Genomic DNA, 19,816 nt, shown 5'->3' with positions numbered 1-19,816 from the left:
CCATAGTGCAATGAGGTCCATGTCGGAATAGCCGTCAGTTTGCTTTTCGAACCATGAAGCCTGGATGGCCTTATCCTCTGAATCACTGTCAGAATCTTTTGGTCTTGCTTGTGTATCAGATTTTTTTGGTCTTCCTCGTCCTCGTTTGGCAGGTACTGAAACTGAGGTGGTCTTGTTCATTACTGAGCTAGTCTTGTTCATAGAGTTATTTGACGATAGTCCTGAAGTTTGAAGAGACCCCAGATTGAGAGAAGACGAAATTGAGTTTGAGGTAAGGAGAGATGGCGGAGTCAAATTTGAGATGGCCAACAGACTCTGAATAGGGGTTAAAGCGCTGGAGATGGCAGTTGTTGCCAAAACTTGACCCAAACGAAACAAGTCGGTACCTGATAAAGACGCAGAGGGCGAAAGCAATACACCTGGACTTGCAACGGCCGAAATCGGTGTGAAACTTGATAGATTTGCGTTCGGCGATTGGACGGTATTTGGCGAGGTTAAAGTTGAATTCGACAGCAGGTTTGGGTGTATATGGGAATTATTTTGAGGCAATTGAGATTCCGTGACTTTGGTTCTCTGCTTTGCAGGCATGTTTGCTGAGGTGTTGAGTCAAAAGAGTTGCGCAAGAGAAACAAAAAGGGTGTTTTTTTTAATTACACGTACCCAGTTGACCCAGTGTAAAAATCAACTGGGTCAACCGGGTTTTTCAAAACCGGGTCAACTTTGAGAACGGCTATCCGCACCGCATCCTGAAGATGCACTGATGTCATCCTAGCCAGGATGACATGCAAGCACACAGTGCTTGGAAGACCTACAGATGCCCAATCAAGTGGGCACCCTTCCAGCACATTGCGGACAACCACTCGCGATCCAAGATCTGTCGTCCACATGGTGGTAGCAGACCCGGGTATCCAATGAGCCCCACAACGATGGACCGGCTAGATGCTGGAAGGCTATCGCTCTGACATCCGGTGGTTCTTTTTGCTTCCCACCACAACAACGATCAACCACTGGTATGTATTCCTTTCTCTCTCTCTCAACTCTCTTTTTTCTTGAATCTGACCTTAGAATTGAATGTTGCTCACTTTACTCGACTTTAGAATCAAATCTCATCCAGCCTCGATTTCCTTATTCTTGTAATTGAATATTCACGGTCTTGACTCTCGACTACTTTACTCACTTTAACTTTACAAAACATCTCATTGAACATGTCATTTGCTCAAATCATGGAATTCAAGTATTTTAGATAGTTGTCAGCTTATCATTGACATTACCTCATTATTTCATGTTCAAAATCGTGTTCTCTGTAGATCTTGAAAGATTCCTTTCTGACCACTCTTTGGAATACCAGTTTTTGCTATGTATGGAGGGAATAAAGGCTGGCAACAAGCTCAATCACCCACCTACAAGTCTTGAATGGGACAGCTTTTTTCAAGCATTTAACACCTAATTTGGTTTTTTGCTCTTCTCAATCCTCACAATATTTGATTAATGAGGCAAGAATGGTTTGACCAAAAGTTCGATTTGAAAGTTTAGCCTGATGACATCATCGAATGAATTGTCATGTGATCAATACCCGACGCTTTGACCAGGTTTGTAAACCAAAGCGTCTTCATCTCTTTACTTCGATTTTTGTCTTCTTTTGTCATCTCCTTTGATTTTCATTCCCTTCCTCTCTTTTTGCTTCAAATATCACTTCTTTGGATTTTAGGATCTCTAGGCCATACAGCCGCAGCTATTGTTCTCAAAAACACTTGCACCTGTTCTTCTCGTCGGTATGTTCTGCTCTTGGCTATTTGAGCCAACATCAAAACGGTTTTAGGTTCAATAACCTCAAGTTGGCGCTTGGAGTATCACATAAACATAAGTACCATGTATCATCCTATCTTTCTTTCTACACATCAACCGATCAAATTTGTAAAATGTCTCCTGACTCGAAAAACCTTTGATTTACAACTATTTACAAGCTGCTACAAAAGCTACACAGACAAGTTCAGATCCCATTGTTTCAACTCTAGTAATCGGTAGGCCTTATTTGATGTACATCTTCAATGATATGCTCATCTGGGTTAGACTCATCCTGTTCCCTACATATCTCTGGATTTCCATCATACTTATACTTTGTTTTTTCATTTGAAATAGGCCGATTAGATTGAATTATTATTTTGATGGAAACCTCATTGGCCAACATCAACAAAGAGCTGACAGGTAACAGATGGCAGGGATCGCAATAAACTTCGTTTTCTCAATTTTAAAATTGTATCAAGTCAGGAAACGGGTTTTAAATTTGAAATGTGGTAAGTATCATCATCAAAATGAAAATGAAGATGATGATCACAAGAATCATCATATTGAATCTTATCTCAAGAGGAATCTTTGTTCCACTTTCCTCTTGACTTCGGTCTCACCTCTTTACAAGCATGTTAAACTGATTAATCCTGTTTGATTGGATCTACTGGTTTCCGATGACAATCAATTCAAGACAGTTGCGATATCCTATTTCCTACTTCCGCGGTCGGCTGAAGTCTGTAGCAAATGTCAGGATCATTGTTAAATGTGGGTGTGATTGATTGATCATGGTTTCATGTTATCATCTTATTAGTGTTATTATTTTTTGGTTGTTTTTGGATACGCATTACAAGCAGTTTCATTATGATGATGCTTTCTGTGGAGTGTTATATCAGTAAAATGAATCTGAAAGAAGCATGTTTATGGCCTCAATTAGTCATATGAGGAAACAATCCATGGATACCTCTAGAACAGCCTGTGAGATTAGGTTGTGATACATGAAAACAATCCAAAGCTCTACCAGTGCTCGACAGCCTAGATGCCCAGGAGACAGCAGGAGAGAATCATCTGGGAAGCAGTGCTGTGTGTGCCCTCACGACAAACCTCGAGGGATGTCATATGGATGTCGGTTCGCGGGTTCTGGGGAGCCCGATGGGCTCTGCTCAGGCCTCTGAACGTCGGAATCCGACGGACGTTTCTCGGTTGTGCTGTGGGGGGACGTCCGTCCCCCACCAAGAGAAATTGGACATCCGTTGGACATCCAACTGTCCTTGTGGTGTATGTTGTGTATGCTTAAGTATGATGAGTTCCTGCTCTGCTGTCTAGGGCTCTTCAATCAACGAGAACAACAGATGCACATACTGTCTCCTGAGATTTGAGCTACAGTATGAGACCAATATGTTCCAGCTGAGCAAGCTCTCCGAGAGCTTTATTTAACATTCCCGCTTTTCAAAGTGCTTCAACCTGCATTAGGTGTATGCAATCAACTATTGAACTCAAAACTCCAATCTAAAACGTCGAACCCTTACCACCAACACGAAATCACGTGGCTGGCAGTCAAGGATGATAAATTCATGGGTGTTCACTACTCACAGTCGTGCCAGGTACCGTAAAACCAATACAATGTGTACACCAAGTTATAAATATGCCCACATGCGTTATACAAAAAGGAAGATATTCTATCAGCCGGCGAAGATCAATTTTGTCTTTCAAAAAGTCTTCTACAATCCCACATATGCCAAGCTAAGATAGTCACTATTGGTAGTAGGCTTGGATAGAATGCGACATAAGTATATATGATAAGCTTGCGTATGCCAATCATCGGTGATAAATACAATACAAGACATTCCAGAACCCGCCAGGAATCAGAATTGATGGACGAGTCAAAAACCTCCTGAAGAATCTTACTCCACCGAACAATCATAAATTCGGGTACAAAAAAATAATACGAGCGTTGTGGAACTTTGAGCTTGATAGGATCGTGATCTTACAAATCATTTCTGTGAGCTCGTCTTTGCTTTCTTTTCTTTTGCTGGTTTCTTCTTGTCTCCTGTCTTCTTATCATCCGCCTGGCAATGAAAATGAAGTTAATTCATTTGTCAAGTTTATGAACACCACAAGATGATACATGTGTCTTACTTTTCGCTTTTTAGATGTCTCCTCCGGTTTCTTTGGCGCTGCTTTGAAGAATCCATCCAGTCGACCTTGTTGTTTCTGAGTCATTGCCAGCTTCAGTTTGTTTGTACCTTTCCTGACTCTCTCCTCGCTATATGAAACAACTGGTTAGGTCACGAGGCGCACGATTATAAGAAAGATGGGTAATCATGATTCACGACTTACTCAAATCCTTTCTCCTTTACCAGAAATTCAACCAATCCATCCACATCGGGCATATTCCACTCCAATTTGATATCTTCAGATTTTATGACATCAGGCTTAACAAATAGTTCTTTGGCTTCTGCCCAAGGCCAATCCTCCGGTGGCGGGTTTTTGCCGGTCTGCTGTAGATGATCAACAACTGCTTCCAGTGAGCCATGTTCCTTGATCAGTTTTAACGCGGTCTTGGCTGCCACCCCTTTCAGTGGATCAACATAATCGCAGCCACATAATATACAGAAATCGATAAACTACCAAGATGTGTACATTCATCAACATCGCATTCAAACCAGCCGTACGTTATAGGAGACTCTACATACACGTTCCATCGTGAGATCCAATCCTGCCAGCACTTTGCTCAAATTAACAGTATTGATGGGCACTTTTCGAGCTTCCGAGAAGGTTAAGTGTCTCAAAAGCAGCGGTGTCCCAAAAGTCAGGGTGTCCATGTCTTCGGAACCAGCGCCGTACACCTGACACATGCAGATCAATCGTCAACCACTCCACTATCTTATAGAATTCTCACTTATTACAAACCAGTCCACCCTTGCAGAGTTCGGCACATTGAGCTTCGGCTTCGCTCGGAGCAATTACCCAAGGAATGCCCATCAAGGTCAACAACCGCCTACATTCCTCATTATGTTCACGTGTGACCTTGACTGTTCGTCGAGTGAGCTTATCCAGGTCTTCTGTTGTTCCCACCTCCTTAGCTTCTTCACCCTCTTCTGCCGCCTCGGTTCTTTTCTCAAATCGTTTAGCAAGTACGCCCGATTTCAACTGAGGTGGTTTTCCGTCAAACACGTAAGCTGGCTTGATTCCATTTTCGGCCATACGGATGGTTCGATAGAAAAACCCCATCAGGTGACTTGAGTCAGACACGATTTCAAGATTCAGTAAGAGCTCTTGAGAGAACATATTGAGTATGATAGAATGTATGTAAATTGAGGTCGATTGACTGACGAGGTTGTTTCCCCTGCTTCATTCATCAACTGTTGACCATCTTGTTGGCGAACGGCAATCAGGAACTAAAGTAACGGATATTCAAAAGAGATTCGAATTGGAGCCCAGTTCAGATTCGACGATTGAGGTAATAAACAGCTATTCAGACGAGACCCGAACCTGATAAATCGACATGCTGGCATCGATAGCCACCTTTCTTCCGAACTAAACCCAAAGGAAGAGCAGGTACCAATGTGGTCAGGGAATGAACTGCGAACCCAAAGGATTTAGACCCCGCGAATCACCAGCGTTTTGATTTCAGATTGAGTTATAGCATCAGGAGCCAAATCGTTAATCAAGGCGGTAAGGCCTTTGATACCTATCAAGCGAGCAATTTGTGTCTTGTCAGTGGACGAAACTTGAAGAAAGACGTGAGAGCTCCAAAAGCTCACACACCCATTTTTGTTGATAGGAGATATCCAAGCGATAAGAGACGCGTTAATGCAAGGAATTTGTGTGAAGAGCTGATGGGAATTTATCTTTCAAGCGCGTGCAGACTGTAGTCAACTTCAGGTGTCAAGTCGAAGCCTCGAGTTTGCCGCTGGCGGCCCCGCGGGGAAGTCAGCCGGATATTTGAATGTCCGGCGGGCCGTCTGGCTTGTTTGCAGCTCCGACTGCAGCTCGCTGGTGACCTTGAACGCCGCACCTGATCCTGTAGGCAATGCATCATGACTTGATATTTGAACTATGATGCCTTGTCTCTTGAAGGTTATGCGCCCTCTCAAGCTCTAAACACACCTTCAAAGATAGTTAGAAATTGTTGGAGAGAGTTAAAGTTCATGCAGAAGGTATATGTCCTTCCCCAACAGGACTCACTGACCATGATGAACTCAATTCATGTCAGGACAATGGGGTATTGTGAGCCTGGAAATATAAAGGCTCTGTGTTTACTTCAACGCTGTTCAAGCTTGAACCACATGTGCATCATAGCCCAGAAAACCAGATATTTTAAAGGTTTGTACTACAATGTGGAAGTATGGCGATTTGAAGACAAATACCAATCTGATGAGTGTTATATGTCTCAGAGGGTTCCATCGTTGACCAAGTCTCAAAACCATCTAGGATTTCAAGAAACATCCCGATAAACAGATGGAAGGTAAGCGTGAAGCACTGTGGCGCCCCGCGCATCACCGTCCCCCTAGAGAGCAGACCATTGCACACGTATGTGATCACCTGCTTTTGAGGGGGGTAGCGACAGAGCATTTTATCGTAACAAATTTCTACGGTTCAACAGGTGAGATGAGAAGTGTTTTGGATTAGACATAAGCGTACAGGGAATGAGAATACATTGTTTATTTTCCGAACCATTCAGTTGATTCCAGTTCGCTAGTACAAATTGTATGGAGATGCTTAAAAAAATCCAACGATACGAGCGGGACGACTATTAGGGCGGTTCACGAAGGGCTTTTGTATACCAAAATATCTTCATCACCGGTCGAGCTGCTCTTCCTTCATTTTTGAGATGATTCCTCGTCCGGATTGACCCAAATCTCCTTGGTGGCCTTCATCAACTCGAACAGTTGTCCAATTTGCTCTGACGAAAGCTAGCACAGACAAATACACCATCGAATGAGCCTAAGAGTTCCTTCAAGTTTTATCTCGTAAAAAAACAACTTACTTTCTCCAAGACTTCTTCTGAGAGTTGACGACCTACTTTGACTCCCTGATCTCCTCCATTACTTTGAATAGCTAAGGTGTCCAAATATATTTTCCACTGACCAAGAAAGCCTATGATTTGAATCGGATTGTCGATTGATCGGCAACGTCTGAATTCGTCTTTGACGTAAACGTCACCCAAAGATCGCATCTCGGGTGGAAGTGATGTTCGGTGAGCGCGAAGTAGGCGTCGATAGAGAAGTAAAGGCGGTAATATAGACACTGATGTATTGGAGACTGGACTGATGGTGACCGACGAGGCCAGACGAGAAATAGAGGGACGCATTTGCTGTTGAGGTCTGCGTGGTATTTCGATTATTCTCGATCGAGCAGGTTTGGTCTTGCAGTCATTATCCAAGGGTCAGAAGTTATCGAAGTATCACTCCAACACCGGACCTGTGGTATCTGACTCGTGCTGCGGGGCGGGCTTGTCCGAGCCCGACCGGCCCGCTGCAACTTGACCAGACTCAAGCCAACACCACCACAAGTCCACCAAGTACCACTCAACTTTCAAGTCAACACCACGAAGTATAACTTCAAATTTAGAACAGCCTGCTTTGTATATGCTTCCCATTCTTGAGGTCTCCCTTGAGCTTGAGGATGTGTCTCATTGGGTTATCAAAGCATTGATGTGGGCCAGACTGTTCAAATTGTGTGAGTTTGGCTGGTAACTTATGTCAGAATGTTGCACATTCTCACCACTATCATGTTTAAATTGATGATGACTAAAGTTTGTAGAAAGTCCTGATTTGTGTGTTTAAAGAAGGATTGAGGGTGTCCATGTTGAGAGGCCCAGTCAAGTCTTAGACAGAAACAGCACACTATCTGCCTGGAGCACCGGCGGCCTGGAGTTCATGGCTCTCTCTATTCATTACCATAAATTCTGTATTCCTTAAAATAAATGTGTGATAGAGATGCAAAAGTTTCCCTAACAGACTCTATGAAGACCCACACACCTAACTTGACAACAAGAAGTCCCTCTTTCAAGACTGACGGAGGAGGTCTCAGACTCCAGCACAGGGCTCCTGAATTCCCAATACAACTTGTTTTTGGAAGCATAAGTCTCAGCATCATCTTTGTCTGGTTGTTCATGTCTGTCTTCAACCTTGTGATATCATTCTCTTCAACTTTCCCCTCACTATTTGTATGGTCTGCCACCAGCTGCCGTCCAATAGAGCTTCAATGCTCATTGAGACTTTTTAGGAACTTGCCTCTCAGATTATTTGGTTTGACATCAAATTCAGGTTCCTTCAAATCACTGTGACTGATTTGTTGGTATTTCAATCTTCGGAAGTTTGTAGACTCTGATATGGCTAGAATGCGGGGTATAGGGCCAGCTGTTTGCCACTAGCATGTGCGGCAACCGACTTGACCAGTGGCCCATGGAAATGCCAATGACCAGTTCATTGCACAAGTCGTGTGGACCGTGGCTCAGAAGTCAGAACTACCACTCAGAGGATCCCAGACGTTTTACAACTGCCTAGACAGGGAGGCTGAATATGTATGTACTCAACAGTTTTGGAGGTGACTGGTGGCTGAAAGAGTGAAGCTAATGCTCTGTGATTTGAAGCTCCAGTCATTGACTGACATTGGATCCGCTGACATCAGGCCCCAGGGGGGAAAATCGACGTTTGCTGCAGGTCAGGCTTGAATGTGCTTGTGACAGCAGAGGTGTGAACTTATAAGCAGCGAATAGCGAAGGAAGCGAGAGGCAAGGGCTTTTGGTGATGCTAAGTAGCACGCAAGAGGTAGGGCATCATGAGCATGTTGTACAGCATCGACTTGGGGCCATGAATGCCAAAGGTTGGTTTGATGATTGAAGCAAATACTACCCGAACATGGGACGCAGAGAGAAGGGCATAAATCATGTGAAGTAAGAAGGCGCATATGACTTGGGCGATATTTTTTGAAATCATTAGATCCACGCTATAATCAACTGCAGTGAGGCAAGCCATAGCAAGACCGTACAAGTTGCTAGTATGATTCTCAATGTACACTCTAACCACGCTTCTTCGACACTATTCGAAGACAACAAAATCAACGCATGCGCAACTTGATGAGATGAAACAGACGTACCACCAACAGTCTTTCCCCGACGACCGGTTGTCTTGGTGTGTTGACCTCTGACTCGTAAGCCCCAGTAATGTCGGAGACCCCTGTGAGCACGGATCTTTTTGAGCCTCTCCAAATCTTCTCGCATCTTGCTGTCGAGACCGTTAGAGAGAACCTGGAAAGATTTGCCGTCAACGATGTCGCGCTGTCGATTGAGGAACCAATTAGGAATCTTGAATTGAGCGGGGTTTTGAATGATGGTGACGATTCGTTCAAGTTCATCGGGGTTAAGTTCACCAGCCCTATATAAAGTGTTGAGCGTAAGTGGTAGAGACAACCTTGAGTTGGAGGGGTATGGTCCTACCGTTTGTTGAGATCTACATCAGCCTTCTTGCAGGCAACGTTTGCCAGCCGACGCCCGACACCTCGAATCTGGGTCAAAGCGAACATGATCTTGATCTGGGAGGAAGCACCGTCAGGACGATCAAGGCGATCGAGGTCTCATGAAAGTCGACTCACTCGACCATCAACATTGGTGTTGAGGAGACGAAGAATGTGTTGAAACTGTTGGTGGGCCTCGGGAACAACTAGAGACTGCGATTTAATGACATGGCGATGAGGGTCAATTTAAGAATTCCTTGGGTTTTCATGGATTTGGTCACAGCAAAGGGGGCAGAAGCGAGTATGGATGCGCTCTAAATGGAGCTGCTGGCGTAAGATGGGTACTGAGAGTTTTCGGCGGAGTTGATCGGTGTACCATCGGAGCGTATCGATCAGGTTGGTGAATGCATTGGCGAAATTGTCCGAACGGCAACGAGGGGCGGCAGGGAGGCTCGGTGATGGAAGATGAAGAAGGCAGTTCCGAAAGACTTACCATCTTGTTTTGTCTGATAAGGTGTTGCCTTCGATAGTTTTGAGATGTTGTCGTCTTGAGGTTAGTTTCAGCCAACGTTCACAGGGGGGGTAAAATCGAGCGGTAGATTGATTGGTGCAAGGTGACATCAGCCCTAGGTAGGTCTTGAATCTGTGTGTAATCTCGATAAGTGTTGTCATCGATTTAAACCTAACTTCCTACAACCTTCCGATTAGCTCATCGCCAGTTTGATACCGTAATTCGTACCGTGACTGTTGGTTCCACCCCGTGAGTAACAGTGTCCTTTTAAGCCTTTCTCTGTTACATTCTTTCCTATTCAATTTCACATCTACGATCTCACTCAGATTCCTTGTTCCTATCGCCCTTGGAAACAGCTCAAGACTCGATTCTCGATGGCCGCCGCATCTAACCTTCGCTCTCAAAAGCGGCTCGCCGCATCGGTCCTTGGAGTTGGAAAGAACAAGGTCTTGCCGTCTCTTCATGCGTTCTTTCTCCGGTCATTCTGCAACTTCTCACTCGCCTTCGACCTGAAAGATCTGACACGTTTCTTCCAATACCAACTACCGGATTCATCCAACATAATTTCATGATTCTAGATCCACTTCGACCCTACTCAACTTGCCGAGATCGCCACTGCCAACTCTCGTCAAACCATTCGAAAACTCCACAAAGATGGATTGATTGTTAAACGTCAAAATGTCCTTCACTCCCGATCTCGAACCCGTGAAATGCACGCTGCTAAAGCCAAGGGTCGTCACACCGGTCCCGGTAAAAGAAAAGGTACCTCTGATGCCCGTATGCCTACCAAGATTCTCTGGATGCGTCGGCAACGAGTTCTCCGACGACTGTTACGGAAGTATCGTGAGGCAGGCAAAATCGACAAGCATTTGTTAGTCTCACTCGGCGTTGTATTGCATGCTTGTTCTGACCACTCAAGTTATCAATCCCCGCAGGTACCACGCTCTTTACATGAAGGCAAAAGGTAACGTGTTCAAAAACAAGCGTGTTCTTATGGACTATATCCACAAGGTACGTGCTTTACACCAGTTACCGTCTTCGGCACCTCCCCCACAACTGACTTACGGCTATCACTTGCATTACACAGGCCAAGGCTGAAAAGACCCGTGAGAAACATTTGGCTGAGCAGATGGAAGTTCGCCGAAGCAAAAACAAGGCTGCTCGTGCACGCCGAACTGCAAGGGTTGAAGAAAAACGGGCTGCTATCATTGCTGTTGAGCATCAGGCTGAGGAGAAGCAGTAGACCTTATGCTATGACTGTGTTAATCGAATCATCTTTACGCTTTAAAACTCATGCCCAACCTTGCTCACGGGGTTCCTGTTTCCACCCTGCACCGAGATATATTATGTTTTCCTTCAACCCGTTACGGGTTGTAACATTCTTCGTCATTAGCCTCGTTCATTTGCCCAGTCGCCTTTGATGCTTTGTCGCTCCGCATTCCCCTCCAAAGCATCCGTGTACGGAACCATTTACCGCTGAGCTCCAGTTGATGACTAACTGGTACACATTTAGATTGTCAATGCAAATTGAGTTTGCCTTGTCATCCCAGACCTGACAAAAGCTCTGTTCTCCTAAATACATTTGAATAACAACCCCGATGATTTCTTGCATCTCAGACTCTTATGAAAATGGCATAAGAAGTCAAGGCAGGCCAAAGCCTGCATGTTTTCCATATTCAAAGTAAGGCTTGAGCTGGGTCTATGTCAAACAACCTGAAAGTGCACCTAATCATGGATTCCAGGTCATAAAGGAAGGAGTAAAGGGCCTAAGAGAGAATCCCAAAAGTTTTGAACTTGTGGCCTATTGCAATCCCCGGAGATACTCGCTGAGGCTCTCTACAACTCGGGCCCTTCATCCAAGGACATCTTGCATGATGAATAGTGATGAATTCATGTTGCCAATACCAGTGTGACAGTCTGAACAATTGATGACACTGTATCTGTAATGCCTGAATGCCTGACACAAGACACAAGAGATGATCTACCTTATAGGATCACCATCTATATGACTAAATGGTACAGTGAGTTGGTTCTTGTTCATAAAGACACATCCCCAACTTTGTCATGTTGTTTGCATCAAACTGAGAAATGAGTCAGTCTGGGGGTAGGCTGCAGGCTTGCTTTGTTTGTGTAGGATGAAACATTTTTTTGGCCTGAGAAAAGCCAGCTGACTTGGGTGGGATGGCGGGTATTTTTGGAGTTTCACTGGCTGAAAGGCAAGCAATTTTACAAATGTACTGATTTTGTCACAATCAAACTGATGTGACAGATCTGGGCAGCAAAAGGCAGATTATTTGCCCTGTGAGATCCTGGTATGATCAATTTTAGAAGTCTGCTACAATTGTGACTTAGCTGTGGAATTACATGCCAAGCCTCAGCTGACATCAACAATCCAAGGCCCATGTGGTATTGCTACGTGTAAAGCTCTAAAAGGCTCACAATTGCATGAGTAGTTTGATTTGAAAAGAATGTCAAAAATTGAGAACTTGTGCAGGATTGATTGATTGATGTAGAATTGAGGTCAATCAGGTGATTCCTTTCTTTTGTGCCTTGCACCACCCATTGCATTTTAGATTTTCATTTCTGGTCAACTTCCCTGAGGGGCCTGAAAAGCTTCATGTCTGCATTGCGTGATTGGTATTATAATTGAACCCACTGGCAGAGCTACCAGATTACCAAACTTTTCAGTTGAAGAGTCAACACCAGGAGAAATTGTGTTTTCCAAAAGCAGAATGAATCTTACAGCACTAAATTCACATGCTTGTTTTGCAAAACCCCAAAGGTTAAAAAAATCACACAGCTAAATTGTGTAGATTTCACCTTCCAATGAACTCAAACTCTGGATGAGTCATGGCCTTTTGGTATGGGGATGGCAGAAATAAATTTTAGTTGAGACCTTGAGCCTGGTTCCCACCACCAAAATTTTTTAGCCAGCCAAGTGGTGTATTGTCTAGTTCCTGATGGCAAAGGGCAAATGTTGACTAGTGCATGGAGGCAAGTCCTTGCCAATTCAAAGTCAAGCAAATACTCAATAAACTGCACATTTGGCCCCACCAGATCAAATTCTAGATCCCTTTGATCAGAGTGCAAGTTCAACTCAACCGCAAATTATTGAGCCCCCTCCAATAGTTCTTGGTCTACATATTGTGCTCCTACTCAGCATAACCCAGACAAACTGCATCTGATTACAAGGCAGGTGGATGTCAATTTAAATTGATTATTTAAAAATACCCAAACTCATCTATGTGTTCAAGAAACTGCAGTCAGCTCTTGATGTAAGCATAGTGATGATGAATAGACTTTCTACCCATATATTGTGTGATGAATAATCAGAAAAGTGTTGTTTGCATAGGCTTGCACATATTTGTCAAAACTAAGCCCACAGAAGCCTATGCAGATAACAACATCATGCATACAGTGACTTTGCTTACACCAAGACTTGACTGTATACAGGTAATTTTCTGCACAAGAGGATTCCAGAACTTCAATCAATTTTTGAGAGTTTTGATCTTGGTAATGTAGAATACAAAGTAGAGTACCAATTGTTTTCTCAGATGCCCAGATGCCCAAGTCGGCCTTTTTGGCTGTGGTTTGAATTCTCATGGGGATCACATTTTTTTGGCTGTAGATGAGAAACTGGGAAGCTGGGAAACAAGACCCAGGTTTCCAAGTTGGTGTCCCCTAGATTGTTCCTTTTGTAGAGATGGTTCTGAAAAGCTAAGCAAGGGCCATACTAGATAAGAGTGTTCCAGAACTTATATTGACCACTTGGTTTGTCATGTTTTGCGGTCTGGGGAGGTCTGGGGCCCATTTGAGCCTTGATGGCAAATTGCCAGGGATTTTATTTATCCACAAACAATAGGCTACAATGGGGGGAGGCAGAGTCCAGTTGTGGCTCTCCTTGTCTGATTACCACAACTTCAAGGTGCTGATACTATGTATGTATATGGATTGCAGTACGGGGATGGGTCTGAGTACAACAACTAACTGCCACTTGTGACATGTGTGTCTGGGTGTCACAAGTCCAGGTACCATTACAGTAAACCATAGAAAAGAACCTGCGGGTCTCTGTCAATGTTCTACTGGTTGAGTTGCCACACATCCTCAGACGCTTAGGGCGCGTTCACTTAAGGAATTTCTGACCAGAAATCACATTCTGGAAAATTTTTAATGCAAAAATGAAACATACACCACCAAATAGACACTTTGAATTTTGCAGAATGTGATTTCTCACCAGAAATTGCTTAAGTGAACGCGCCCTTATCATATGAAACCCAAAATTTCAAGTTGCTATGGCCTTTTGTGACATGTGTCCAGAGATACTCAAGGGCAATTTGTGTCCAACTCTTATTACAACGTGCATATAACATTTTTGTTCATTTTTGGCTCTGCTTTCTCTGCTGATCCCCATTACGGCTGCCATTCTGACGGAGCCAGGCTAACAGCTGTGAAGGTAATTCTCTAGTCCAGCTACCATATCAGCAGCTTGAGGGGTAGGGAATGTCCAAGTCCACCAGAGCCGGGCCTCTTCCTGAACTTCATAGCATGCAGTCACCACCTTTAACTTGAGATAAGAATAGATCCAAACAGCAGCACCATAATTTGATTTGGCTGAAATCCTCAAGGACACAGCCATAGAAAACATGCAATATGATTATTTGGGTCAAGCAGAAATGGTAAAGGAAAGTATCTAGTTAATTATCTATATGTTATGTGATAAATAAGCATCACATGATACAATGATTGACAAAAAGTATGGTATCAAGAAAAATTTGATTATCATTGGAAGCTTTGAAGTATGATAAATTAAGTATGACAAGTCATCCAGCATGGCCTACACATTCACATTCACACACAACATACAAAAAAAACCAACATATTGCAAAGGTATATCAAGACAGATTACCCACTAGATGATATAGTGACAGTCAAGTTTATATATATCCATATATAACATCAGACTCGGATGACATCTTGAGTAATGACAGTTGAGCGGGTAATGTGAATATTCTCAACATCAGGGGATGATATCAGACTTTCCCTACAGGTAGCAGATTTGGCTAGAGTATTGATTGGGCGCAGGCCGGGGAAACTTCCTTCGCCGGTATCTCTTTCTTCTTTCCAACACACAGTGGTATCCCAACCCAAAAGCTGAGAAGACAATTTTGGGATGCCTTCGGTAACCGGGTTCAGCGGGACCCGACAAAACTCGGATTCATCTGTGGAACGTTCGGTGAAGATACGCCACTATTGAAATATTACAGACCAACCCCAAAGATAATAGAGAGGAATAAAGATGAGTCAATCTGAAGTTCTCGACCTCTAATTTTGATTGATAAAATGCGATGAAAATAGGACATTACCGATTGCAAAAGAAGTGCCGGCGCCATGAAAATCCCGGGAAACTGACAGAGGACAGTGCCTGCGATTCTCCAAGGCATTCTGTGCAATGATCCCCATCAGATAATTTATTTGTGGACGTAAGAATATAAAGACAGTTCATGCGTACATATCCATACGTCGACTGACAAAAACCATAAGACTGGCCTCACACACTTGAGCACAGATACTTAGGACAATCACGAATGAAGATCTAAACAAAAACTCTAGTAAATTTCAGGAGAAAGTTAGCTCAATCAAATGGGGTGTTCGAGGGTATTCATGAAATCTACAGACTTACGAAATTCTTTCTGCAATTCGCGCAATATTGTGGAAGACCATTTTGCATTGACAGTCATTGCATCGGCTTCACGCATACGCAAAACTTGTTTGAGCATATGCAGCAAGACGCAGACTACAAAAATGTAGAACTGTGAGCTCGCACACCTTTGTCAGCAGTTATCCTCATCTGATTGTAAGTAGCAATTCGGTAACGGTTCACATCTACAGGTTTATTTTATTGGTAGAAAAGTGACGGAGACTTACGAAAGCTAAGGCAGCTCCCAACACAATCCAAGTAATCGCGAAACCGGTGATTACCGAGTCTACATCGTACCAAGCTTCAAGTAAGGAGTTTATACGAGACACCAACTCGCTATGAGCTAGAATTCCAAAATCGTGATGAGCATCCCAAGAAAGGGATGCCTGTTCTAGTAAGGGTAGGACCTGGTGTAGATGTCTCTCTACCTCCGTTAACTGGCGAATTGAGTGGACTGTCCAATATGATGGTACAGCAATCGCAACGAGCGACCACGATATCCAAATAGAGTTGTAGACCATTGGTGTAAGAATCCGAGAATATTTCTTGTTCTTCGTGCCCTCTACGTCACAAAGACTATATGAAATGCATCAGCGATACGTTGAGAGATTGTAAGACTCAACTTTCGGATTAATATTATTAATTAAAGACCAAGTCTCACCAGGCGTAGCAAAGCGCCCATGAAGCCATAACCATACCTACATAAGAACTGATTTTCTGGATGAATCAGAAAGTTTTATCATCTCTGTATCTAGTCGGATAGGTATGCTTACGGAAGCCATCTACAAAACATGCGATAGGTGGAACATGTCGTTTGTTGTTGAGGTAGAATTGTAGGTAATACTTGTTCATGAGCACTCTATGAAACCTTGACTTGGGAACCCCGAGAAAGAAGAGACATACGCGATGATAAACCTGCAGAATATCAAGAACCATTGGGATCGTTATGAATTTGTCGGAAATTTGGAACATCAAGAGGATGACAGACAGGGTCATGTTTGTGTATAGTCACGAACAACATACCACATCATTATCAACTGTTTTGGACCTCGCTGTTTTCCGACGCCCGAGTAGTACTGTGTAGGCGGTAAGTACTTTTCGTGATGAGCCACGAATCCTTGCAACGTATTTGTACTTACTTTGGGGTGATCAACCTCTGGACCTTACTCACCATATAGTTGAAGCAACCCGATAGCATGTACAGCACACTGGTCAAAAGTTCGCACACAACAATCGACGTACACCGATTTGGAACTAGATAAGGCATACCATTTCCTGGTGATGGAAACGTAACCGTTGCAAGTAGAGACACAATCAGTCGACGTCATCTGAGATCTCAAAACTTGGAGTCACGATGGATAATTGATCAACACTCACCAGATTCTGGATATACTTTACGGAGCAAGTAAAAATACCTGTTCCGACTATTAGACCCCTTGAAAACAGGTATAAACATGATGCCTGCACAGCCAAGTATGAACACGACTCTCATGATGATAAAACAAGTCAAGAGCAACAAGGCCCACTCGGGGAATATTGGAGTATCTGTGCAGTTCTTGAAGTTGAGATGCCACGCAGAAGTCCAGTTTGTTATTTACGGAAATAGCCCACTTCCGGTTGTGTATTGCGCGAGGAAAATCTCTACTTACTGCATAAATGAATCCTGCTCTAAAAGGATTTTGTTTCCACTCAGGGCTATTGAGCAGGGTCAGCGGAAGATATGAGAGTAACGACATTTGCTGATGATAAAAAAGATGGGCAAAGGGGAGAAGTAAAAATTGTGAGCGAAATCCGAAAATGAGGAAAACTTAAATTCAGCGAAGTCATCTTTGTACCCTTCCGCGATGATTTGATCTGATAAAACACCACGAGAAACATGAGCTGATTAGATATTTCATTACGCCCTCAGATCATGGGAGTTCCTTCCGTGTAGTTGCGGCTCTCATACCCCGGGGTTGGTGTCTTGATTAACCTGGCGCAACATGAGAGAGAGGAAGTAGAGCAAATTCAAGTCAGATTCGGTTATACTTTGTCCTAGCTCATTCAAGGCTACTGCGATTGAATTTTTGGGACTGGGCGGTGAGAATAGGCATATTCATCAAACTTGTCTAAGTCCTTCCTCGCCAAAGGCCCGAGGCTGCTTTGGCGAGGAAGGACTTGTAGTTAAGTTTGCATATTCATGCGATCTCAATTGTGTTACGACGTTACAATAGTTATCAGGTTAAATACAAATCGCCGATGCTCCCCGGATTGGCATGCCATTCAATGTAGGTATCGAGCCAGATCGAGCCTTACCGAGTTCCACTCCATCGAGGTCGGGTTTTGGCAAGTTGATGATCACTTCTTGCAAAGAAACAGTGTGCAGTTGTACTTCCGTATTTTAACCAGTTGATATTATCTTCAAGCCCCTCAATCAATGGTGATACCACCTTAATGATTCTCTCTGCCTCAATCCACATATATCCTATTCCACTTTAGCAGATACAGCTTGAATTCTCAAACATCATCACCTCAATACTAGAGAGTGGATTCAAAGCTTGATACTACAAAAGTTATATCAATAAGAAGAATTTAATTTACAAGACTATGTACCTCTAGAAAGTTCCCATTTAGCAACTCTAGACACAACTTCATAAATCAACATATAAACAAGTAACGACTATTTTTATTTTTTATTTTACTTTTTAAGAATACGTATGATGACAGATTGGTAATGATAAGATTTTTAAATGAGCTGATAGATAGTTCAACCTATACATCCCATTTGAATTGTGTAAAGGTAAAATCTGGTTTTAAAGATGAACTTCAAAGTTTTTCTTTCACTTGCTGACGAACTTCGGCTCGGACTACCCCTTCTTGTGTCTAGAGATCAGATATAAGTGTCAATCATTGGCAAGAAAAGAAAAGTGGATTTAATGAACTTACACAAACAACAAGTAATTTTCCTTCCCGGGTATAAATTCGACCTATCACTAAACCTCTACCAAAGCTAGCCGCAGCTACGTCCATATGATATAACATCCACTGACTTACATCTATCTCACTATTACCAACGGGTTAGACTCACCCAAATCATGTAGATAACAAAAATGTGAAGCACGTACTGATCGTAGAAAAACATTGAATGATCTAATGAGGCCATCATAGCTACCCTCTTCGATCCTTGTGCATGAAGTCCCAGAGCTTTGCTTACACTACCGATAAATCGAAAACTGTAGTGATACTGGCATCAGTTTATGAGCCTGCGAGGATCTGATGAGAGTATTAGGTGTCCCCCAGAGTGCGACTAAAAAAACTCTTAGGGGAACAAGATCAAAGGTAATTGAAAGACCAACTCAGAAGCATAAGCCAATATCAATTTTTGATAAGCCGGATCAGGTCTAATTGGAACTCGTGATCTAATCCAATAAGCATGTCTAATGAGAAAGAAAGTTAAGATGTATCAGTAAAGAGATCTTAAAACTCAATCAAAGATACGATTTTGAATCTGATCTTGATTGACTCACGTAGATTCATTGTTTCCAGAAATACTAGAAGTTTCAAGTTTCACACTTCTAAATTCGATTGCATTCAACATATTCTCTTCAATTTCTCTAGAAAGGTATTCTTGAATTTTAGGTTTCATTCCTTCTTGATTTTCTTTTAAAAACCATCTTAACTTTTCTTCAATTGACATACAATCTTCAGGTTTTGGAAATAAATTAATATTAAATAAAGATTGAAAACTTGGTTGTTCTGGTTCTGGTTTATGAAATGATGCTAAGAGTGTAAAGATACAATGTGATTGTTGAACAGCTCGAACAGCTCGTGTTGCATATGATTTTCCGTTCCTCAATCGATCGACGTGGTAGATGATACCACTGGGTATATCAACATTTCCAAACCCAATAAAGTAGCACTGCTTGAAGTTTGAGAGCAAATTCACTTCGAATCAGTAAGATCACACTATATAGGAGATCCCAACTCTTCACTTGAAATTACTTGCATGAAGGGAATGAAGATGAAACTCGGGTGCAACAGTTTGAGTGGCGGCATGTGCGGCCTGTGCAATGATGTTTCCCCCAAATGCTCCACGACCTGCCGCTGGTTTCCATAGCTGTTATTTAAAGCCAGTAAATGGAACATATGAACATGGCATGCCCGTAAAATCATGCGATGAAGAGAAGGTTGACCATTTTAGATCTGAATAAGTCATCATCCATTCGATCGAGTTCCAAAGAATCCTCAATCCGACGACGTTCAAGTTGAGACATGTTAGTTTTGAAGATCAGTTTAATGGCTATGAAAGAGTGAAGAACGATTGATAATCCGAATAAGCTGAATGAAGGGTTGAAGCAGGTTGAAGTACAGTGTGAGTG

At 42.9% G+C, this 19,816-nt stretch overlaps 6 protein-coding genes across 6 annotated transcripts; 1 reads left to right on the top strand and 5 right to left on the bottom strand.

Annotated features, from left to right (window-relative positions):
- Positions 1–3,779: 3,779 nt before the first annotated feature.
- MELLADRAFT_110505 (uncharacterized protein) lies at positions 3,780–5,560 on the bottom strand (the record flags this gene model as incomplete). The annotated part of the gene is made up of 9 exons (XM_007414659.1): positions 3,780–3,854; positions 3,925–4,051; positions 4,126–4,412; positions 4,482–4,634; positions 4,699–5,026; positions 5,122–5,186; positions 5,281–5,325; positions 5,406–5,479; positions 5,557–5,560. The coding sequence occupies 9 exons, from the start codon at positions 5,558–5,560 to the stop codon at positions 3,780–3,782; spliced, it is 1,158 nt and encodes a 385-aa protein (XP_007414721.1).
- A 1,051-nt stretch (positions 5,561–6,611) lies between these two features.
- MELLADRAFT_91716 (uncharacterized protein) lies at positions 6,612–7,102 on the bottom strand (the record flags this gene model as incomplete). Its single annotated transcript, XM_007414658.1, has 2 exons — positions 6,612–6,704; positions 6,779–7,102. 2 exons carry the CDS (start codon positions 7,100–7,102, stop codon positions 6,612–6,614), a joined length of 417 nt encoding a protein of 138 aa, XP_007414720.1.
- Positions 7,103–8,814: 1,712 nt separating this feature from the next.
- On the bottom strand, positions 8,815–9,745 carry MELLADRAFT_91715 (uncharacterized protein; the record flags this gene model as incomplete). Its single annotated transcript, XM_007414657.1, has 5 exons — positions 8,815–8,834; positions 8,893–9,170; positions 9,233–9,327; positions 9,388–9,462; positions 9,743–9,745. 5 exons carry the CDS (start codon positions 9,743–9,745, stop codon positions 8,815–8,817), a joined length of 471 nt encoding a protein of 156 aa, XP_007414719.1.
- A 389-nt stretch (positions 9,746–10,134) lies between these two features.
- Positions 10,135–11,003, top strand: MELLADRAFT_66635 (uncharacterized protein; the record flags this gene model as incomplete). Its single annotated transcript, XM_007414789.1, has 4 exons — positions 10,135–10,206; positions 10,339–10,631; positions 10,696–10,771; positions 10,848–11,003. The coding sequence occupies 4 exons, from the start codon at positions 10,135–10,137 to the stop codon at positions 11,001–11,003; spliced, it is 597 nt and encodes a 198-aa protein (XP_007414851.1).
- A 3,393-nt stretch (positions 11,004–14,396) lies between these two features.
- MELLADRAFT_72859 (uncharacterized protein) lies at positions 14,397–17,258 on the bottom strand (the record flags this gene model as incomplete). The annotated part of the gene is made up of 12 exons (XM_007414656.1): positions 14,397–15,007; positions 15,124–15,202; positions 15,270–15,366; positions 15,441–15,570; positions 15,686–16,034; positions 16,120–16,167; positions 16,232–16,240; positions 16,362–16,373; positions 16,482–16,534; positions 16,630–16,733; positions 16,836–17,013; positions 17,108–17,258. 12 exons carry the CDS (start codon positions 17,192–17,194, stop codon positions 14,717–14,719), a joined length of 1,437 nt encoding a protein of 478 aa, XP_007414718.1.
- Positions 17,259–17,897: 639 nt separating this feature from the next.
- On the bottom strand, positions 17,898–19,727 carry MELLADRAFT_72857 (uncharacterized protein; the record flags this gene model as incomplete). Its single annotated transcript, XM_007414655.1, has 7 exons — positions 17,898–18,320; positions 18,384–18,501; positions 18,563–18,670; positions 18,794–18,874; positions 18,965–19,356; positions 19,444–19,554; positions 19,631–19,727. The coding sequence occupies 7 exons, from the start codon at positions 19,709–19,711 to the stop codon at positions 18,264–18,266; spliced, it is 948 nt and encodes a 315-aa protein (XP_007414717.1).
- Between the last annotated feature and the right edge of the window lie 89 nt (positions 19,728–19,816).

This window comes from Melampsora larici-populina, assembly GCF_000204055.1.
Source record: "Melampsora larici-populina 98AG31 unplaced genomic scaffold MELLAscaffold_45, whole genome shotgun sequence".
Taxonomy (NCBI): Eukaryota; Fungi; Basidiomycota; class Pucciniomycetes; order Pucciniales; family Melampsoraceae; genus Melampsora; species Melampsora laricis-populina.
Note: the sequence above shows the minus strand (reverse complement) of the source record. Positions and strands in the feature narration are given on the sequence as shown.